The sequence below is a fragment of the Juglans microcarpa x Juglans regia genome, chromosome 1D, assembly GCF_004785595.1.
Source record: "Juglans microcarpa x Juglans regia isolate MS1-56 chromosome 1D, Jm3101_v1.0, whole genome shotgun sequence".
In the NCBI taxonomy this organism is placed as follows: Eukaryota; Viridiplantae; Streptophyta; class Magnoliopsida; order Fagales; family Juglandaceae; genus Juglans; species Juglans microcarpa x Juglans regia.
Window position 1 is genome coordinate 36,167,344 of NC_054594.1, and position 12,812 is coordinate 36,180,155.

Genomic DNA, 12,812 nt, shown 5'->3' on the forward strand with positions numbered 1-12,812 from the left:
GGTACCCCTAGCTTCATTCTTGTAGGCAAGCTTAAAACTTTAAAGTAAGATTTAAAGAGGTGGAACATGGAAGTCTTTAACAATATTGACAACCAAAAGGCTACCCTTATGGAGGAGTTACAGGAGTTGGAGGGGCAGGTATCGAGGGGAGATACTTCCGAAGAGGTTCTTTTGAGGAAGAATGTGGTGGAGACTGAACTAGAGAAAGTATTGCTAATGGAGGAGACCCCGTGGCGACAAAAATCTAGGGCTCTTTGGTTAAAAGAAGGAGATAAATGTACAAAGCTCTTCCATAGAATGGCTAACTCACATAGGCGCAACAACACTATTGAGACACTCAAGATAGGTAATCAAGTTCTCTCTTCCCTTATCGAACTAGAAGATCATATTGTGAATGAGAATTTGCTCACGGAACCGTCTAGTTGGAGGCCGAAGCTCGATTTGCCTTTTGAGTCAATTGACACATAGAGTGCGAATTGGTTGGAAAGATCTTTTGAAGAGGATGAGATGTATAAGGTTATTAGTAGTATGGCTAAAGAAAAAGTGCCTGGACCAGATGGTTTTTCGATGGGCTTTTTCCAACATTGCTAAGAGATTGTGAAAGGCGATGTAATGCAGGTTTTCCTTGAATTCCATGCTTTCAAAAAATTTGAGAAATGCCTTAATGCGATGTTCCTAGCTCTCATACCAAAGAAACATGGGACGATGGAAGTGGAGGGATTTCCGTCCTATAAGCCTGGTGAGTGGGGTTTACAAAATTATTTCAAAGGTCCTTGCTAATCGGTTAAGCATGGTGATGGAGCAAATCATTTCAAAACCTCAAAATGCCTTTGTACGGGGCGGCAGATCCTTGATTCAGTTCTTATTGCCAATGAGTGCTTAGATCACAGGTTGAAGGAGGGCACACCAGGTATTCTATGTAAGCTTGATATGGAGAAAACATATGACCATGTAAATTGGTATTTCCTCCTATACTCTCTTGGGAGATGCGGTTTTGGTGATAGGTGGATTTCTTGGATTCGTCATTGTATTACTACTGCTTGATTCTCAGTCTTAGTTAATGGTACCCATGTTGGCTTCTTTATTAGTTAGCGTGGACTGAGGCAAGGGATCCTTTATCTCCATTCCTTTTCGTTATTGTCATGGAGGCACTTGGCCGGATGGTGAAGGCCGCTGTTGAGGGTGGTTTCTTTACTGAATTTTCGGTGGGTAATGATACAAATGGCTCTATTATGATCTCACATATTCTATTTGCAGATGATACACTCCTTTTTGTGATGCTGAGTTGGGTCAAATTCAAGCTCTACAAGCACTTTTGTTATGCTTTGAAGCCGTGTTGGGCTCAAGGTCAACCTTGGCAAATCTGAGATGGTGGCGGTGGGTGGAGTGCCTCAAATCAGCAACCTAGCAGCTCTCTTGTGGTGCAAAGTGTCTTCTTTGCCCATGAAATATTTGGGCCTCCCTTTGGAGTGCCTTTCAAATCAAGAGCTATTTGGGAATGGATTATTGAGAAGGTGGAGAAAAGGTTGACTGGGAGGAAAATGTTGTATTTATCTAAGGGAGGGCGGATTACTCTAATCACAAACACTTTATCTAATCTTCCAACCTATTTCCTATCTTTATTTCTGTTGCTTGCTGGGGTGGCTAATAGGATTGAGAAGTTGTTTCAGGCTTTCTTGTGGGGTGGTTTGGGGGACGAAAACAAATTTCATCTTATCAATTGGAATAAAGTTTGTTTCCCAATAGCGATTGGAGGTTTGGGTGTGCGTAATCTAAGAACTTTTAACAAAACGCTATTAGGGAAATGGTTATGGAGGTATCATTTGGAAGATGAGTCTTTATGGAAGATATTGGTTAACTTTAGACATGGAGGTGCTTGGCGTGGTTGGTGTACTAATTTAGTGAGGGGGCGGTATGGTGTGGGTTTGTGGAAATATATTAGGGGAGTTGGTAGTGTTTCAAAAACAACATTCGTTATGTGGTTGGCCAGGGTACGAGAATCAAGTTTTGGCAAGATGTTTGGTGCGGTGAGCGCTCTTTGGAGAAGGCCTTCCCAACACTCTATAGCATTGCACCTAATAGGGAGGCTACGGTGGCAGATGTGTTAGTGTTTGCTCATGGTACTTATCAGTGGAACATTCTATTCACTCGAGATAATCATGATTGAGAGTTCTCTATCGTTGTAGATTTTTTCAGCTCACTCATTCCTCTGGAGATCTCGTAAGAAGTTCTATGGCACAAGCTGATAGAATACAATGGAGAACCAGTAGTAGCAAGAAGTTCACAGTGAAAGCATATTATCAAAGGCTGGCTTCACAAGGTAATGTACATTTCCCATGGAAGAGTACTTGGAAATCTCGCGTACCCTCCAAAATAGCTTTCTTTGCGTGGACTGTAGCCCTGGAAAATATTCTAACCACGGACAACTTACGAAGGAAGGGCCTCATTGTGATGGATTAGTGTTATATGTGTAAAAAAACAAGGAGAATCAGTAGACCATCTTTTATTACATTGTGAGGTGACAAGAGAGCTGTGGGATGGGATATTCGATAGAGTGAATGTTACTTGGATTATGCCGTTAAAGGTGGTTGATATGCTTGCCTGCTGGAAGGGTATTCAAGGTTGTCCCCAGGTAACCGCAATTTAGAAGATGATACCTTTATGCATTATGTGGTGTGTTTTGATGGAGAGAAAAGCGAGATGCTTTGAAGATAGAGAAAGAACAATAGCGGAGCTTCATAATTTTTTTATACACTTTACTCCTATGATTTTCATCTATCGTCCTTAATGGAAACAATGTGTACGATCTCTTATCTTTAATGTAGTTCTTTTAGAATGTATTTAGGCATTTTCTTTTGTATACTCTCTGTGTACATAGTAGACTATACCTATCTTTCATTCATATCAATGAAACTTACTTCTTACTTGTAAAAAAAAAAATGTAATGCTAGATCTAAATTTGATGTAGACTTTCGAATGAGTCAAAATTTTAAAATTTATGTGCGCAGGTAGTAAAAACTACACAACGGATGACCGTAGTCTAATAGTTCCATGTTTTACGTTCGATTTCTATCAATTTCGAAGAGCCGCTCTACTCGCCGCCCATTTTCAACTTTTTCCTCTGCTTTCTTCGCTGATCCCGCGCACCTGGAAGAGATAAAACAAGAAAAGGAAAGATGAGAAATGAAAAAACTAGAAAAGTAAACGCTGTAAACTAGAACAGTTTAGAAAAGGGCATGCATACGTTTCTTCTCTTCTTTTCTCTTTCTCCTAAGATTATCCATATTTCTTCGTTTTTCTGCCACCCCTTTCATATCCATATGCACCTGTAAAGATAGACATCAAAATATAAAAATCCACTTGGAGGGAAAAAGTGGATAGATATTACCAACATACTGATTCCCCCCACCAGGGGGGGGGGGGGGGGGGGGGCGGTTTGGCGGCGGCTTAGATACGGACTTCCACGTGAAAAACCAAGAGGAGAAATTAAAATATTCTACGGTTTAGGCCAGTACCTATACACATATATGGCGTCTCCTGGTATATTATAAAGGAAACGGTTTACACTCCTCTCGTTACCGTTACTGTTCTCATATAGCTGTTAAGTTCATTGTAATAACTCAGTTCTATCATCTTTTTGCAGCATTAACGTCATAATAATGATAACCTCTTGTTGCCGATGATTTACTGTTTAGAATGGAACAGTAACTACTCAGTATAGGAATTAAAAAGGGAGACTCAGGAATTCTCTAATTCAGCATATCATAGGGCCTGAGATCCATGGGCAGTTTGAATCAATTTTTTTTCTAATGCCTCCATTCTTTTAGGCTACACCCTAGCATGTCAAATGTACCAATAAGATAATTGATGATGGGCCTACAAAAACTCTATCTCTATGTTTTTCAAAACTGTATACTGGAATATAAAATGGCTGACAATGGATGCTGCCATGCTGGGCATAAATAACTCCCTATGCATGTGCAATTATATCGTTCCTCACATGGAACGGTATTAGTGATTTTCTTTTTTCTGAAAAAACAAATGAACTATAGAATGGTTTAAAAACAGTTGAGATTTACTTTCAAACATACTCATAAAAAATAATAATAATAAAAATAAATAAATAAAGAAATAAAGAAAAAGAAAAGATTTGCTTTCAAACTATAGTTACATAGACATAGACTGTTAGGAATCGTTCACTTGGGCTATGCCTATTCCACATCAATACAATCTCTATTTACTGATTAAAGAAAAGAATTATGTGATCTCCTGGCAAGTCATCTTCTGGGTATCCACACCCATATGACCGTGTGATGATAAATTTAATTTCCATGGGGATTCTCCTTTTTTTTTCCCTTTGATAAGTTGATATTCAATCGGAATTTTTAAGGAAGATAACATAAATATGGATAAACATGCTACCTCATGACCGGCACTACGGAGTGCCTGGAGTGGTTCCACACAATTCTGACCAATAATGACTAATTTCCTTCTTTTGTTTTCTCCTGAACCCCAGCTATCACCAAGTTTTTGCCTAGCTAATTCTTCAAACTGATGTTGCAGAAGAGGTGAAACACCAGCCTGAAAGGGAGAAAAAAAGGTACCGATTGAACTTGAGAAGTAGGTGAAAAAAATAGGTTATAATCAAAATGAGCTATCATAAATGGTTACCCCTGCCAAATAACGGCGTGAAAATGTTCTTGGCTGGAATGGACGTGATAAAAGCATATTGAGCTCCTGCAATTAGGAAGAGAAATAAAAATATATGCTCGCATGAGACAAGTTTCTTTTAGGACATGAAGGTGCCAACTGCACCGGACAGTTCAGGTTAAAAACAAGAATATCCAAGGAAAGGTGAAACCTGCTGCAACTTCTTTAATTGCATGGACGTGGCTTTCTTTTGCTTGAAATTGTTCACTCTTTCTTCCTCACTGTCATAATTGTCCATCACTAATTCCACTGACTCTGCACTTTGCTCAAGCCAGCTTTTGTTGGCTTTCTCCTAGAATGCACACGCACACAAATTTAGAAATGCAGCAAATATATATTGTAATATAAAAGATGAAAAGTATTGCAATCATGGGAGAAATTAAAAATCCAAAAAAAAGGAAATTTATTAAGAGTTTCAAAAGAATAAACTTGCAGTCAATTGTCATTAGAACATTAAGGATTTAGAATAAGCAGAAAAGGAAAACAGGCACTAAAACATACAGTGTAAACTGCGGTTAAAGAAAAAGATCCAACTAAAACAATCAAGTAAAGCGATTAGGGAAACCATAAAGCATTCAACACAGCCAGCAAACCCTGTAGATACAATAGCAATAAAATTTTACAGTTTTAACAGGTAAGGTTAAGGAATGAACATGAGTTTGGCATCATCAGAACTGATGCACAACCACTGACAATGGGACCAATCTGACACATGCCGAAATCCAACCCACACTCAGTTTCAAGAAACCAATGTTGACCAGGGCACAGGCAGAGCCCAAACCCCAAGCTACAATTGCATGTAAGAACTGAAAATGCATATCACATGTAGGTTGAAGGTAAGCACCTGGGAGTCCTTCCGCGAAATTTTGTCTATTTGACGAGCAAGAGATAATCGTTTTAGGACCTCTGGTATGTATGAGTTCTCTAAAGGAAATCGCTGAAAACTTTCCTGTGTACAGGGAAAAGGCTACGAGCGTAAGTTGCAATTAAAAGCTATATTAAGAAAAGAACTAGGAGCTAAGAATAATAAATGCTACTCCTAAGTTCTAATTTGTAGAACCTCCCAAAAGCCATCAATTAGCACTTGAATTTCAGTTATAATTTCAAATGAGAGAGAAACCAAGCCAATATTTGTGAATCATGCGCTCAAGTCTGTAGGGGCACTAAAAGCTTCCTTTTCAGGAGTACCTTGGAAAATGATTTGCACAAAGAAGCAAATTTTGATGTTTCATTTGGTGAGATTAGTGCAATGCTGCACCCATCAGCAAGAGCTCTACCAGTTCTTCCACTCCTATGAACATAAACCTAAGAAAAGGATAATTAACATATGGTTAAAGAAGGTAAGAATAAAACTGAAAACATGTTAAAGAGCATCCCAACATTATTAACTTACGTCAGCAGAATGTGGCAGCTGATAATGAACAACAGTTCGAACACCAGGAATATCAAGGCCTCTTGCTGCGACATCAGTGGCAACAAGTATTCCATGTTCATTTCCACGAAAACGATCAATTGCCTGTATTAAACACAAGATGGTAAGACATTGAAGAAGAAAACAGGATACCTTTGCCCAAAATATGACAAAAGCGGTAAGATAATCATGTCAATTTAGTTATGGGCTACATATTTCTCAGCATGCTTCCTTCCAAAAGGAGAATGGGAAAATGCAAAGTTCGATTTTTTATATATCCAAAGAACTAAAACAGAAATTAAATGAGCTCATTCACTAACTGGTCTCAAAACCCTTTGCATTTGAAACCCCTAAAAAATAAGGCCCCTTCACCCCCGACACTCCAACCATGCATTTACCATCTGATCCAATTGGCATTCTCAATAATTACAATTGACTCTGGCCTTGTTTGGCAACAGAGATTTCTCATCTCATCTCAAAACTTCTCACAATTTCCTTCCCAAACATCACTCAAACATAAAACACTTTTCAATTTCAAATTTTCAACTTTTTCATCTAATCATTACCTAATCATTATCCAAACACAAAACCCTATACAACTTTCCCAAACTTCCAAACAAAATATAAAACACCTTAACTCAAACCATTTCACTACTGTTCACATAATTATCACAATTTCTCATCTTATCTCATTACCCAAGCATGCCCTAGGAGCCCATGTATGCAAGCACTGTTTTCAAAGCATATTCTAGCAATTCCTGATTCCAGGACGGTTAGAAACACCTACATTCTAACTCTTGCTTTCTTTATGCTTAATACAATTAAGAATTTGTCCGACCTGACTTGTTCATTATTTTGTCATGCATGGTATTTAAAATTTCAAATTCGACTGTAGAAGTTATTTCAACAGCAGATTACAAAACACGTAGCTATGAGATTAGCAGTAACACAAACCTATACCATCGATTAATGCCCTGTAAGGTGCTGTTAGTTTTGAGATGAGCTTAAAAAAAAATCATGCTTACCACTGCTTATATAATCTACTTGGATTGCTTGTCATAATAATCAATTTCATCTGTTAAATAAACCAAAAGTCCACTGCACAAACACTTGCTGAGATGTAAAAGCTAATATTGAACTTAAATAAAGAAACACCAATTCGTTGTCATAGAGATGCAGAAGTGCTACACTATAAGCTACAAGAGACTCAGGGAGGACCAAATCAGAAACACATATAATGCTAGAGCAGCAGCAAAAAATATCATCAAGTCAACCTTTTACCTTCTCGCGTCAAAGAAGAATGCAAATAGATATGAATATATCTAATAATTTAAGGAAAATCTAACCTTCAACCGAGCTCGCTGCTGCATTTGAGCATGTAGTGTCCAAACATTGATGCCAAGAATATGCAAAAGAGAAGAGATATGGCGCAAAGCTGCAATTGATGTACAGAACACAATTGTGCGGCCTTCTCCATGAACACTCAAAATATAATACAAATAGGCATCTTTATCTTCCTCCCTGCATCTGCAAGCTATTAAAATTAATAATATTCCATCGAAGCCATCTGAATTGCAAATAACCATCGTACTAACATTCTAGGTAACCTAAGTCCTAGGGCATGTGAAAGAAGGCTACTGGAATACTTTATAGTGCAGGTGTCGCCTAAGTTCACAACAAAGTTCACTCCAATTAATGTAGAAACAGGTTCTAAACATCTATAGACTTCATATACTTGATTTGTACATCTAAACCACAAGGAATAGAATATGTATCAATAATGAGCAAAGCATATAAAGATGTAACAAACAAAAATACATTCACTACTTTAAGCCATCAAGTATTGATTATACGAACACCAGAGATTTAGAATGAGGACTTAAAATTTGGGAATAGTTATAAAATTCAAATTATTACCACACAAATTAATATATTGCCAAAGCATGACGCAGTTCAAGGTCTTGTACTAATTAATAGACAGAATGAACAGTACTAATTAATGGTAATAAGAATAAATAAATTGTAGGCATACTAAGTTTTGACCCAGACACAGAAATTCCATATGAAGAGTTGGACAACTTATTTGCATGTACGTCAAAAACCTAACATTTGCAAGTTCAGCAGAAAAATAGAAACTTCAAACTTAGTAAGATACAAGATGGTTTAATTGAGAAGTGAATTGGGAATTTTTTTTTTTTTTTTTTTGATCAGTTGAAGTGAATTGGGATTTACAAACAAAAGATTTGCAGATACCAGATACCAGATAATGATGAAAATTACGTACTCAATAAAAGATTCCTCAATCTTATCCGCCAAAATTGATGCATTTGTCAAATCAATGATGGCAACATTAGCTCTCATTCCAGCTCGCTCAGAGAGAGCTTCTATAGAATTCAACCCATCAGTTAATGACTGCTTTGGTTTTACAAAACCACGCTTTAGCTTCTTGCGAAAATCAGCAGATAGTGCTATGGTAGCAGAAAAAACCAAAGTTTGTCTTTTCTTTCTTTGGAAGCTTGAAACTGTGACACAATTTTGTGTATTTTGAGAGTGATCTTCAACGGGGCTATTGGTGACAGGAAGCATGTCAGTTATTGACTGCAACTCACGAAAATGTCCATTTTCAATCATTCGATCAGCCTCATCCAGCACAAAAAAAGACAAAGAATGTAACTGCAAAAGCAAGAAGAGTGAGTAAAAAAAAAAAACAGTTCTGATCGATACGGTACATCAATGAATAAAGCAACTGAAGACAGTATACAAGAATATGGTTCTATGAGAGTAACTCGAATTGAACCATGAATTCTGACTTGTTTCACTTGGGACTGAAAAATAAGCCAACCATCTTATAGAATGGTTGAATGAACTCTCGTACATGCAATCTAAATGTATCAGTGCCTACCTCGACAAGATGCTTTTCTCCTCCTGATATAAGTTCCCATAACCTCCCTGGAGTTCCAACAACAATCTCAGGCCTTTTCTTTAGGAGTCTTTCCTGCTTCTCTGTTGACATTCCCCCAACAATAGGAACCACTCTAATATCAGTTCCAGTGGCTACGGCCTTGAGATGATCAGTGACCTGAGAAAAAAAGTTTAGATCTTATTGGTATATTGAAGGTATGAAGTAGCCTTACATAATCTATATAAAATTAAAAGTTCATATGAATCCTTTACAAAGGACCACATCTTATCATGGTTGGATTTGATCTTAACAAAATTCTTTTTGAGTGATCCTTTTTACCATATACCCAAAATATCCTTACTTTACCCATATACTTGAAACCACATAATCTCTATTGCAAACAAATGAACAAAATTGCAACATCAATTCAAATCATTTCCTTTAAAAGTGGATTATGAGATCAAATTCCAATTCACTTAATCGAATTTTGTAAATTCGTTCCAAAAATTGTTAATTCCTAACTCAACAGATAAATCCCATTCACTGCCGACCGTACAAGGTAAAAAGAAACGGCTTGAATTTCATGATCAATTCATTCTTAAAGAGATAAAGGAAGGCATGTACCTAATATAGTAATTAAGATAATTTGTATGAGGCATCCATGCATGCACTGGCCTTTTCACAAGTAGAGTAGGATGACGTACAATTCATGCATTCACATATATGCAAGTGATGAATCCGTTTAACACGTGCAAGGAGCCCATACTAGATGCTATTTATGCTACAAAAGTGAGGAGCAGACTCTCTAATTCCATTCAAGCATTTATGCAACCTAGAGATGACATAAAACAGAAGCAACATATAAAAGACTTTATACCTGAAGTGCAAGTTCCCTTGTAGGAGTAATAATAAGAGCACGTAAAAGTCCCTCTGGAGAAATTTTTTTTGCTTCCTCCCCCTTTTCCTCAGGCATCTTTGCAGTCTTGTCTTGTTCCTCTAGAAGACGTTGCAAAATGGGCAAACCAAAAGCAAGTGTTTTCCCAGATCCCGTCTCCGCAGCACCAACAACATCCTGTCACATAAACAAATCATAAAAAAATATCCACTTAGTCTCATTATTACCCATGCACCGCCTTAGGCAATAACCTTAACCGACCTTCCCTTGATGAGCAGCAGCAGGAATACAAGCTTTCTGTATTGGAGTTGGTTCCTTGAAGCCAAGCTTGTGTATTGATCCCATGAGCAGGGGATGAAGCCTCAACTCACTCCACGCATAATAATCAGCTCCATCAACCAACTCTTCTTCAACATCATCCATGCTATTGCTAACTACAATAAAGTTGCACAGTTTGTGGGAAATGTCTCTTTTAGTTTTGCATAAATATTTAGTACAGTACTACAAATATTATGCTCTATGGTAAATACCTTCAACAGTTTGGCTACATATACTATGCCGTATGATACACAGCTTGACAACACCTACCACACAACAAATTGACTTCATAGAAACTAAAGCATACCCAAAGGGGGGTTATTGCTAAACAGAAACTGATGGGTCTTGTCAGATGTGGGTGGTATCGTATAAATAATAAAGATAGGTGCCAAACCCTATACTATGCCAATAAAAGTTTTTCCAACTTCGCTTTGTCAATTTCCAAATTACTAAATTATTAACACGACAGTTATTTATATCAACTACATTTCTAACCGCAAGAAAAAAGTTTAGCATTCACCAAGTGATTTCCGTGTACAATGGTGGAGATGAATCTAAATCAGCTATGCCTATAATTAAATTTCTACTCAACCCTAATCATTAACAACTCGATTTAAAAGAGACCATTCAGGAAATTAAATAAAAAGGGGAATAAATTGCACTTTCCCACCCTAAACTATAGGGAATTTTGCAATGTCTCCCCCAAACTAAAAATTTGAGCAATTAATCTCGTGATCTATGTTAACCACCCCCCCCCCCCTCTCTCTCTGATAGAAAAGAAAAGAACAACAGCTAAATTAAAATTTCTCCAATTTATCACCCCTGGGATTAGTCGGGGACGTTGTTCCTGGACACCCAGTGCCAATCAAAAAAAAATCTCCAATTTATACCATTTTTTACCATGGTCTGGACATGTTTATCACATGGTGGAAGGAAAAAAATAAAAGAGAAATAAACAAAGAATCAAGTGAATGACATCATATATACACAAATTTTTGGGGCTTAGGGTGGGAAATGCAATTTACCCAAAAAAGTATATATATCAAAGATATCTCAAGCAAAGCTTCAAATTAGTACCGCATTAAGAAATCAAAATGTATATGCAAGTTCAATACTGACCCGGAAAATGATACAATTGACAAACCTGCTGTCATAAGGCATCATATTAAGTTTAAATGCGTATCCAATGGGTTCAACATTGAGCCAGAAACTAACCAGCTGGGAGTTCCTCATTTGTTTGCATTTCATTTTCCTTGTCGTTTGCCTTCTTTTTCTTCTTGTTCTTCTTTTTCTTTTTAGTCTTCACATTCACATCCTTCTCCATTCTCTCTCCAACTTTAGCCTCCTCCAACATTTCCTCTTCAGCCTTAGACTCACCAGAGCTGCTGTCATCACCGCCACGTTTGTGTTTCTTCAATTTTGTACTCTGCTTGGCTTTGTTCTCCTTCCTATTTCCTACCTCAGGTTGAGGAATGTCTAAACCATACTCGGCTTCGCCAATCTCTTCCAGTGAAAGAAATCCTACATTCATTCAACATTCAAGATTATTATCAACCAGAAATCCCTAAAAATCCTAATCCTCAGCTTGCTCCCCAAGAAAAAGTAAGAATACAATTCCAAAGTAAGATTTTTTTAATACCAACTAATCCTAAAACCAACTAAATCGAGGTTCAGATATTTCTATACAAGCCAATACAAAAATCATGAGGCATGAACAAACTAAAACCCTAATGTTCTGTTTGCTTCCTCGGGATATTTAGCAGAGCATATCATTCTGGAACTAGAATTATCGTTTCAGTAGTCCAAAAGCTTCGAAAATCAAGAACTTTAAAAAAATTGAAAATCTTCGTACTTTTATTTTAATTTCTTTCCCTTTCCTCGGTACGCGCCAACCAAACTAAGAAACCACACATTTGGGGAATAAAGTTGTCCGCTCATCTGAGCCTACTTAAAATATTTCGGTTGCCTGAGTTGAATTTCCATTTAATTAAGAACAAAAAACCTCAAAAACATAAAACATAAAAACTCAAACTTTCTTTCCGTTTCTTTTATCCTCCCTTCCTTTCTCTCTCCTTTTTTTTTCTCCCAATCAAAACAGGGCAATTAATTAAATCGAATAACGGGGCCGAACCTCCTTCGAGTTCGTTAGTACCAACGACGAGAGAGAAGGAGTCCTCATCGGGGAGAGCGGGGTTCCACGGAAGTGAGTCGAGTCGTTCGAGCTCTGGGTCTAACTGGGGTCGTTTTCTCCTGTGCTTTTTCGTCGAAGGTCGAGAAGAGAGAGGCGAAGCTTCGACGGCCATTGCCAAAGAGCAAACTCACTCGGCGGCGGGTTTTTTAGGCCCGGGAGAAGCAGCTTTGTGAACACAGTGACACACACGAAGTATGACCATTCAATAGAAATAGGTACCTCTTCAGTTACTTTTTTAATTTTTTTTCCCCGCATATATTACCGTTATTCCGAAAGAAATTAAAAACATAAAAAAAATAAAAATAAAAAAAAAATAAAAAAGCAAATACATGTTTGGTAGATGAAAATAGTATAAATTTTGACAATTATTGAAAAAAAAAAAAAC

The 12,812-nt window shown here is 37.4% G+C and overlaps 1 protein-coding gene across 2 annotated transcripts; it reads right to left on the reverse strand.

Moving 5' to 3' along the window:
- Positions 1-2,939: 2,939 nt before the first annotated feature.
- LOC121242724 (DEAD-box ATP-dependent RNA helicase 13) lies at positions 2,940-12,555 on the reverse strand. Of its 2 annotated transcripts, XM_041140670.1 has the most exons (16): positions 12,368-12,555; positions 11,452-11,757; positions 10,449-10,502; positions 10,180-10,352; positions 9,901-10,095; positions 9,024-9,200; positions 8,406-8,794; positions 7,468-7,648; positions 6,104-6,226; positions 5,899-6,015; positions 5,555-5,659; positions 4,862-5,002; positions 4,672-4,737; positions 4,423-4,581; positions 3,245-3,326; positions 2,940-3,147 (listed from the first exon to the last, which is right to left on the reverse strand). In XM_041140670.1, the coding sequence occupies exons 1-16, from the start codon at positions 12,537-12,539 to the stop codon at positions 3,092-3,094; spliced, it is 2,496 nt and encodes an 831-aa protein (XP_040996604.1). In that variant the 5' UTR covers positions 12,540-12,555; the 3' UTR covers positions 2,940-3,091. The 2 variants fall into 2 exon arrangements, with proteins under 2 accessions (XP_040996604.1, XP_040996610.1); XM_041140676.1 differs by lacking the exon at positions 10,449-10,502.
- Positions 12,556-12,812: the final 257 nt, after the last annotated feature.

Coding starts and splice junctions, on each gene's coding strand:
- LOC121242724 (XM_041140670.1), bottom strand. CDS start 12,539: ATGGCCGTCGAAGCTTCGCCTCTCTCTTCTCGACCTTCGACGAAAAAG. Junction 9,201..9,900: donor CAAGGGAACTTGCACTTCAG/GTATAAAGTCTT, acceptor TTTTTTTCTCAG/GTCACTGATCATCTCAAGGC. Junction 3,327..4,422: donor TCCGTAGTGCCGGTCATGAG/GTAGCATGTTTA, acceptor CTATCTTTACAG/GTGCATATGGATATGAAAGG.